This window comes from Solanum pennellii, chromosome 9, assembly GCF_001406875.1.
Source record: "Solanum pennellii chromosome 9, SPENNV200".
Lineage (NCBI taxonomy): Eukaryota > Viridiplantae > Streptophyta > Magnoliopsida > Solanales > Solanaceae > Solanum > Solanum pennellii.
This window is the reverse complement of record NC_028645.1, coordinates 76,969,518-76,980,224: the sequence shown is the minus strand read 5'-3', so window position 1 is coordinate 76,980,224 and position 10,707 is coordinate 76,969,518. Positions and strand designations below refer to the sequence as shown.

The following is a 10,707-nucleotide window of genomic DNA, read 5'->3' as shown; positions in this document are numbered from 1 at the left end:
AAAAACCATTTTGAGAGCAAAGTGAGGTATTCCATAGACTATACAAGAAAATAGTCTGTGATGAAAAATAGAGTGTGAGCGATATTTTAGTAAGACGGAAACCAAAAGAGTGTTGTTCCTTTTGAGTGTGTAGTAGTCACTTTGAGTATTGTATTCGTGACTATACAGTGTAAAATTCCTTACTATAGTAATATCAATTGCTTCTCTTAGTCCGTGGTTTTTTCCCTTATTCAGAAGGGTTTCCACGTAAAATTCTTGGTGTCGTTATTTTCCCATTTTATTTCCAATACTTTTACCATATATATTTTTGTGCTTGTCCGCGTTTTCCCAACAATTATGTGTATATGTTTTAGTCTCATAATCCCTCACAAGAGAGAATAACAAGCATGGGCAAAAATCCTTCATTCCAACAATCTTAAATGCACTGTACAATGATACATAATTTATAAAACCTCATGTATATATGCAATCGTTCCAGTTAGTAATGCTTTGGCACTGTATGTAGACCTGAATATTGAGCTTGCTGTAGTACTATTCCGAGCTTATGGGTGAAAATGAAGATATCTTGTAATTGACAAGATATCCAAAATAGATGTGAATCAAATCCGAGTCAAAACATGGCTACTAGTATGGTCGACTCTACCCAACTTAGAATTGTCTGTTAATCATTGGGAAGGCGATATAATGATAGGGAACAGAATCATGGAGAAAAAATTGTATTACTAGAGTTCTCTGATCATCCTCATGTAGTTTACCCTCTAATTGATAAACTGGCTTGACATTGCACTTCAGAATGGTGTAAAACATCTTATCCTTAACTATACAATTTACCAGGTGCCTATTTCAACAATCTTGGCAGCAGCAAAATCATTAAGAGAATTTGTTCTGTATGATTGTAGTACTATGCTTAATTTGTTATCTACTGATGTTGTGAATTGCAAGTCTTTGAGAAAACTTTTTCTATATCGTGTTAGATTAGACGAGAACATGCTTCAATCTCTAGTTAATAGTTGTCCCTTGATTGTTTCTTTCCGTCTTGAGCATTGTTTGGGTCTGAATCTTGGAAAGATTAAGTCGGATTTCTTGAAAGTCTTGAAGATTTGTCAGTACATGGGAGATTGATACTCTGAATTTGGTATCACTTGAGTAGTGGGGAGTCAAATTCCTCAACTTAAAATTGCAAGAGAGTCAACCCGATTGGAGCACTCAAAAAACATTCTTAAATGCAACAATTTAAACGGTTCATGGTTTTGTAAGTTTTGAGGAAGTTTCTATCTAATTCATCCTCTTGGTCTGAAGTTTCTCTTTTTTTTTTATCAATTGCGGTGATATCAACATGACAGATTTGCAAATGGACCACATAGGTTCTACCCCTCGGGTGGATGTTTTAAATGTCAATGTTCAATGGATGAATCAGAATTTTGAGGATGCTTTGCTATGGAGTTGTCATCCAAGGAGACTCAACCTATTCTAACATGTTGGAACGGTTACAAATTTCATCGATCATTTAGTGTTTTTGACAAATTCGAGTCATTCTACTTCTCATAGAAGCACACCTAGGCAATAGTCAATTTAAAGGAATAAAAGCTTTTGATGGAAAAAATCAGTCGCCCCAACTCACAAGTGGGGAGCTTGCGACAACAACCCTTATGGAGGGGAAGGAGCAAGTTCATTTTTTATTAGATTGGTGATGCAGTTAATTTGTCTCTAATTCGAATTGAATGCACTTATTCAATTCTTAAACTATTTACACCAGCTAATCCAAATTAGACTTATTCTTTTAATATCTAATTAAGGGCTATCAGCTTTTAATGGATACACATCTTTTATCCTAAACATGTTAATCCAGCCCACTACTCAACCCAGATACCAAATTAACCTTGCCCTACTATTCGATCTTAGCCCAAAAACTACTTGTGTGACCTTGGTATCCACATTAGGCTGAACTTCGTTCATAAAAGAAGTACATTGTGAAGTACTAATTGACAAGTTCATAGCTAGGGTGAAAATTCCGGGGTACCATGCACCTATCCTATGCTGCTGGTGAACTCTGTCGTCCTACGATACATTCACAGTTATTGGTCTTACATCTTCATCCTCCCTAAACGCGTTCTCAAAGTCAAAGGACGTCCACTATTATTTGTAGGAACTTACTTTGGGATAAATATATGCATAATCACTAAGACGACAAGTAGTAGCCCAATGAATCTTCACCTTCACAAACTTACCTAAATCATTCAATAACACCCCACCCTGGAAATCATCAACATTTCTCTAAAGAATCACTCTTTAGACCATATATCATGACCTCACCACAAGTGCTTCATCTACCATTTGAAGTCTTACAAGTCTAATTTTTGGGACAAACCTAACTACCATAAATACATTAATTTACAATTTAATATCAGTGCTAAAATCTTGATAGACGAGCAATATAATGCGTAACAGCAAAAGAAGTGCTTTATTTTTCCTTTAAAGGAATTCGTTTATAAATATAACTGATGGTTAACCTGATGAACAAGAAAACGCATAGTCCTTGGCTCATTAAGAACATTATTGATCCAGAGAGGTCAATTCTCTGTTGTTCATATTCATAGGGAAGGCAATATGGTTGCGGTGAGACAGAGAAAAAAGACACACACATCACAGAAATACTAGTCTTAGACAAAACTATATGCAACTTAACTTCCCTTTTCGACACACACATACGTACAATGTGGTGTCTCGGTTTATTGATATTTCAAATTTGAACATATCTGACTGAAAATCTAAGAGCGTTTACAAATGAAACAGTGACTGCATCACCAATCCAATAAAAAATAAAATTTGTCCCTAGTAAGAGCCAGCTTTCCACTTCTGAACTCTACCAGATGCCATATCTGATTTTCCCAATCAAATTTGTAGGTTGTTACTTGTTGTAATCTATTACGCAAAGGCTTGCTTCTCTTCATACTCATTAAACGATCCATAAAACGTGACATCATTTCATTAGTTGTGAAAACGATGACTTTTTTAGGATGGCAATTCCATTGCAAATTCACATCCACAAAAGCCTTAGGAATTTGATCTCCTATATACTCTAGTGATGCCAAATTTGGAGCATTGATAATATCTAACGTAGGATATGCTTCCCCAGCATCTAAATAGTACAAGTGTTCAAGAGTTGGGGCGTCAATTTTAACACGTTGCTTTCTAAATGTCTTGATGGTAACTGACTTGATCCTTTGAAGATTCAACAACTCAATATTTTCCAACCCATCACAATGCTCAAGGACGAGATCGACAATCAAAGAACATCTATTAAGTAGTGTCTGAAGCATGTTATCGTCTAAACATATAGAAGAAAGAGAAAGCTTTTTCAATGAATTGTAGTTCGCCACACCACCACTAGATAACGTAACATGCTTCAAATCAAAACCCCTCAGAACCAATTCTCTTAAAGATTTCTCCGCCAAGATTGTGAAAACAGGTAAGGTGTATGTTGTATAACAAGGAACTCTAAATACAATATTTTTTACACCGTTCTGAAGTGCAATGTGAAGCCACTTATCGAATAAAGGAAAATTTTCTTGGGGAAAGCTAGCATTAGATAATTCAAACTTCTCTATAGGGATTTTTTCATCCCGATATCTCTCTATGATACTATCCACTTTTTTCATATTGTCATTAAGATAATCAACTTCGAATTCCAAATTGGGATGAGTCGACCAGGCTCGTAGCCATGTTTTGGAGAGAATGCTCATCTTAGTTGCTTCTTTAAAACTAAGAAAAGAGAGTATTTTGTGTATGAGACCATCAGACAATATGTCAGATGTAGCTCTCATCGTGATTAGTTTGTTCATCTCTCTGATAAAAGTATTAGGGTTTTCTTGAATTTATCGCTCACAGTTTCGTAAATTCTAGGGAAAAGGGTCTCCCATAAACCCTAAACTTTGTGATTTATAACTAATAATAACATACCATGTTATAAAAATAACTAAGATATACCCTAGTGTTACACAATTGGCCAATATAATACCCTTTTAATAAGGGCAGCTTTCACATATAGCAAACAAAAAATTCATATTTGTATGTTATAGCAAAGTTTGCATAATTACGCTCCATAGCAAACATAAAACTGTATAATTCGCTATACATATACAATTGTATAATTCGCTGGCCTTAATTGTATAATTCGCTGGCCTATTTCGCTGCAATTGTATAATTCGCTATCCTATTTCACTGCAACTGTATAATGCACAATTGTATAATTCACTGCCTATTTCGCTGCAATATTTTTATAAAATTTGCTTTGCATACAATTGAATCGAATTAAAATGTATGTATATTGCATAATTATAAGTGTATAGCAAGAAGATATATGTTTTTCTCTCGCTTTATACAAAAACAGAAACACAATATATACACTTCTGTTGTATAAAGCTAGATAAAATTGTATTTCACTGCAATTGTATAATTCGCAATTGTATAATTCGTTGGCCTTTTTCTCTGCAATATTTGTATAAAATTTGCATTTGTCTACAATTGAATTGAAGTAAAATGTTTGTAAATTGTATAATTAAGTGTATAACACGAAGATATATGTTTTTGCATGTGTGTATACAATTTTCTCTCGCTTTATACAAAACAGAATTTATACACTTCTGTGTATAAAGCGAGAGAGGCGAGGAGAGGGAGAGTGGCGAGCGAGATTTTTGGGAGAGACGCGCCTGACAAACTTTTGCTAACGTTTGCTATGGAGCACAATTAAATCAAACCCTAGCTACTCCATTTATTTTAGGTTATTAGTTTGCTATTATATACAATTTTCCCTTTTAATAATCCATGTATAAAACTCCTATCAATTTATTTTGATAAATTGAGATATCCTGTGATTAAGTTTATAGAGGTTTGATTGACGGTATAAATTTATCACGGTCAAAGAAAACAGTATAAATTAGAATTATAATATCTGTGTGTGTTCCAAAAGAGTTCTATTTCAAGTCGGAAACAGAAACGGACAGTTTTCTATCATATCACGACTACACTTTTCGGTTATAAAGGAGTATGGTGTTAAAGAATCTTCGACAAAAATGTTTGTTTTACATTTAATTAAGGTGCCCTTTTTGTTTCAAATTTCTTATGTAGTTTTGACAAAATTTCTTCTTTTTACAATGTGAAGGATGAGTCAATAAGATATCCAAATGGATACAATTAAGTAATGACATGAAAGAGTTCCACTTAATGTATTTTTTGCCCAAGGGATGTTCATTTTTGTTTCTTTTGTTAAATATTGAATAAAGACATTGCATACTTAATAGATACATTTACACCACATCTGCTTGGAGATCTTGTTTGCCCTTTTACTTCCTACTTATTTTTATAAAAAAATAAACTTTTACGAGAAGTATATTTTTAAATTTTGGCATGAGATGAGTTTCACGGTGTAAATCCTGGACATCACCATCATTTAAATATTGGAGTAATATGGTTAGTGAAGATTCATATAGCGAATTTCATCCATTATTTAAATAAGGGAGGAACATAGTTAGTGAAGATTCATATAGCGAATTTCATCTTATTTGGGATTGAGACATAATAATAATTGCTATGATATATAGTTTCGATAAATATAGTGCACTTTGAAAATAAATATAGTGCACTTTGAAAAAGCACAAAAGCATAAGGGTGATACTACCAGTGTCAAATTCGAATGGAGGCCTGGGGCCTCAGAATGAGTTGTAAGAAAAAAAAAAGCATATTTGCTTAGAGTCTGATGAGTTGTAGACAAAAGCATGATATTTTATGTAGGGACTAGTTTTCAAGCATGCGCTTTGTGCGTGTAATTCGTATTACTGAATATATTATTTCTTAAAAAATAGTATGATTTGAGTTTTTTTTTTATATAAAATATGTCTAATTGAGTTTTCTTACTTTGTCTTACTATTAATTGTGACATTTCAATTTTATGACCTCCATATGAATGCACAGAGAGATTAATATGAGAAGTCAATAAAATAAACTCTACTTATACATCAAAAAATAAGTTTGTATAGCGAAAAGGAAATGATAACATCTAAATTAAATTTCCCTATAGTGATAAATGTTTTTTTTGTTGGTAGAATAATGTTAGAAGATAAAAAGATTGCATTAGATTAATTTTCTCCAAATTGTTGTGACTATCTAAATTCAATTTCGGATAAATTACCTATATACACATCTTTATTTTCCATAATTTCTATTATTCCCTATCATTTAAAAATATTTCTAAAATCCCTCTTTTTCCTTTCAAACCCATTGTTGCACATACATAAAGTTATACACGTTTTTCTTTCTATTTTTACTCCTTATTTCACTCCCTCAACCTCTTCCTATTTTCACTCACTTTATCTCTTCCTATTTTCACTCCCTCAATCTTTACCTCCTTCATTTTTCAATTTTCAGATTTAATTCTCTCTATTTTCAGTAATATCTCCACAATTTTTTTCAAAAAAACTCAAGTTTTCGCTTTACAAGTTTTTCCAAAGAATTACCGGATTCTCCTCCATTTTCACCTTTACAATATGCATAAGGGAAAGGTAAAAGAGATGATGTATTCATATTGTTTCCTGCAAAAAAATCAGTTTTAGGAGATCCTCTTTTGCTAGTGAAACTACATTATGAAATGAAAAGAAGTAGTCTCTACCAGATGTATAATTTTATCATGTATCAAGTGTTGCTATGTATCTTCTACGGTTATTCAAATTTAGAAGAATATGTTTCCGTACACAATATCAAATTATATTTGTGATACATTTGTGAGCGAAGAAATCGAGGAAGGACACATGCTCGAGCTTTAAATCTATTGTTTTACAAATTTTCAAAATCCCTCATTTTTGCGCATTAAATTAATGTATCAGCGCATCAGATTAATGTATCTCACGCATCAGATTAATGTATCATGTATAAAATGTAATGTATCTTACTTAACGATTAATGTATCAGCGCTTATTTTAGTTATGATACGTAAATTCAAATTTATTCTAAATGTATCTGATACATAACAATTACCAAACAATAATGTATCGATCTCAAACAATTACTATAATGTATTTTAAGAAAAATTTAATGTGTAGTATTTCTCAAATAAAATAACAGACATAAATAATTGTATCAAACACTATTTTTTAGTTATGATATGTAAATTCAAATTTATACTAGATGTATCTTATACATAACAATTACCAAACAATAATCTATCGATCTCAAACTTAAAATCTTATGGGCAACACTTACTTATTTAATGTATCTAGTAAAAATATAATATTTATCAATTCAATCGAAAGGATCTTCATGATCTCAAACAAAAGAACATACATAAATAATAATATATCATGCACTAATTTTTTAGTTATGATATGTAAATTTGAATTTATACTAAATGTATCTGTAACATAACAATTGCAAAATAATAATGAATTGATCTCAAACCTAAAATTTTATGGGCAACACTTTCTTATTTAGTGTACCTAATATAAATACAACACTTATCAATTTAAATTTAAAGGAACTTCATGATGTATCTTCTCGAAAATTTTGATAATTTTTAATCAAAATTGAAAGAATCTTCAATGAACTAGGAGAATAATTTTGAAATTCAAAATTTTCGTCAATTTTGAATCAAAATGGAAAGGATCTTCAATGATTGGAGAAGAATTTAGAATCTCAAAATTTTTGATAATCTTGAATCAAAATCGAAAAGATATTCGATGAACTTGAAGATTTACAAAAGAAATCGTTTGTCCAACAACAATGCCATACAATCCTTCATAACTCATCCCGCTTTTCAAAATTTCGACAAATTTTTTTATGAAACAGAGAGAACGATGAACAAGAAGAAGAAATTTAATTTTTTAATTTTTTTGGATTGTTACACTATAGGATTTTGAATTCTTGATAATAATTTGGAATGGAATAACTTAATTTGTGGAATCTTAATTTAATTTTCAGTTTTCCCCCTTAATTAGTGGAACAAATGGATACTATGAGATTTTAAATTGATTTTACAGCTTTTTTTTCCTTAATAAGTGCAACAGATTGATACATAATGTATCCAGAATAATGTATCCGGATCCTTAATTATGTATCTGAAATGTCTAAAAATATGGGATTTATGTAATTATAAAAATAATAGGGATAGAAGGTAATTTAGGTTTTACACTATGGTATTTATGTAAGTTATACTTAAATTTCTCGATAGTAATAAAAGTTATTTTTTGTTGATAGAATAATGTTAGAAGATAAAAAGATTGCATTAGATTAATCCTCTCCAAATTGTGGTGCAATATTAGTGTTTTTTCAATTAAGAGCCAGAGAAGAGATTATTTACTTTTTTGTATCAAAAATGTTATAAGATTAACTTTGACCGAAAGGAAAACAAAATCTTTCATTTTTTTTACTTTGCCTTTTAAATCTCGTGATAATTATAATGAATGTGTTCAAAACATTACATTAATTTTTTATCCACGAGCACTTTAACTAATTAGTTAATCATAAATATTTAAAACTAAGGTGTAAAAAGTCTTATGATTTATGTTTTGAAAATCGGGATATTTATTTTTATATAGAACTTAATTTTCTCTTCATACATAACTTATCCACCATTGATCTAATGCTATATGTTTCGCCTTTTTTTTTTTCTTCAAAAAAGAAATAAATACACATGAGCAAGACAATTACGCATTTCTTTTTGCTTTTGTATCTTTAATGAAAATCGAATATTTGAGCATACAAAATACAAATCTGAAAGTAAAGCAAGTTGCTAACAAGACAATAATTCAACTATATGAAGAGAGATTTTTAAAAAAGTCTTATGATAATTGTAATCAATATAAATAATAAGTACAAAACTAACACATCAAACTCTTATGCTTCAGTAATTGAAATTTTGTCTAATCTCGTGACTGCATAAGGGGATCTCACGACTTTAACACAATTTGTCTTATAATAATTGTAATCAATACAAATAATAAGTACAAAACTGACGCACCAAACTCTGATGCTTCAGTAATTGAAATTTTGTCTAATCTCGTGACTGCATAAGAGGGTCTCACGACTTTAACACAAATTGTGACATTATTTCACTTGTTTAAAGCTCCTACACACAAGAATTATAGGAGTACTGAATAAAAGTCTTTATTGAAAAAAATATATATTTAATTATAGGACAAAAATTATGAAAACATGAATAGTCACATGAAAAACTGAAAGGTAAAATACTATTAAAATAAATATAAAATATAGCTTAGTTAATTAATCTTTTCACACACACAGATATATATATTCTAACAACATAATGTATTTTTTGACGAAATATTATTGTTCGACACCCCTTAACTATATGTGGCTACACCAGTATATATATATATATAGGGAGAAAAACCTAATTATATGATTTGAACTCCCAAATTAGTTCTATATAACAGTAATTTAACTTTTCACCAACGTAACAATAAAATCTTTACAAAAACAGAACAATAATTTAAAAAAACCAAAATATAATAAAGGGATTAAAAAAAACTTTATTTTTCACCTAAAAATCTCTCTTTTTTATTTTCTCCCTAAAATATATCCCCTTAAATATTTTTACTTCCTTACCTTTCTCCTCTAATCTAAACTTCTTCCTGAAATATTAATTATTAGGTAAGCAGATATTCTTTTTTCTGTCTCCACTCTTTTTTCTAAATTTTTTCTCTTTCCTTTTTTTTTTCCTATTCAGTCGTCTCTTTCTCCTATTCTTTTTTTTTTTACTATTTTCTACACCATTTTATTTTTCAAAATATTTTTTTGTTCTTTTTTATTTTTCTCCCTACATTTAAAAAGAAATATTTTTTTTGTCCATTTTATTTTTCAAAATATTTTTTTGTTCTTTTTTATTGTCCTCCCTACATTTAAAAAGAAATATTTTTCTTACATTAATGTAGGCTGGAACATATAATAAGCATTAACTTTATCATTAATGTCATTATTTATTTTTTAAATTTATTTGGTTATAATTTCGTATAATTCATTAACTAAACACCAAGGTTAGAACATATTGTATATCATGCAAATTAATTTGATGATACTAAAAAGTTGGTAGATATTTGACTAAATTATGGTGTGACGTATTATAGAGTTGTAACATATTACTGAAGTCAACTTTACCATCAGTTAAAAATTAATATCTTTTATAATTCTAACATATTACTGAAGTCAACTTTACCATCAGTTAAAAATTAATATCTTTTATAATTCTACACCGATATATCACCAAAAAAAATTAATCATATCATACATCAAAATATATATACTATAACATATTGTAACTTTAATCCAAATCTCAGTTATTTTTTAACCAACAAATTCACTAATTATTTTTAATTGTTATAGTTATTAAAATTTGAAGCAGCAATGTCAAGCCACTTATCAATCCAATAGAAAAGATAACCAGTAGGTATTGCAATGTCCATCGAAAGTTCAAACTTGTCTATAGGAATTTTCTCATCTCTGTATCTCTTCATAATTTTTCCCACTATATTGATGTTCAGTTAGGATTAGTTAACCAAGCTCGTAGCCATGTTTTGGAGAGAATTGGCATCTGTGATGCTTCTACATAATTAAGATTCGACTGTATGTTGTGTATAACAAGTTCAGGCAATATATCAGCTGTTGGTTGACATTTATTATAATTCTTCTTATTATTATTTT

The 10,707-nt window shown here is 30.0% G+C and overlaps 1 protein-coding gene and 1 pseudogene across 1 annotated transcript; one reads left to right on the top strand and one right to left on the bottom strand.

The window, feature by feature from the left end:
* Window positions 1-463: 463 nt before the first annotated feature.
* Window positions 464-1,700, top strand: LOC114074082 (annotated as a pseudogene).
* Window positions 1,701-2,801: 1,101 nt separating this feature from the next.
* LOC107030421 (putative F-box protein At1g49610) lies at window positions 2,802-3,824 on the bottom strand. The gene has a single exon (XM_015231704.1). The coding sequence runs from the start codon at window positions 3,822-3,824 to the stop codon at window positions 2,802-2,804; it is 1,023 nt and encodes a 340-aa protein (XP_015087190.1).
* Window positions 3,825-10,707: the final 6,883 nt, after the last annotated feature.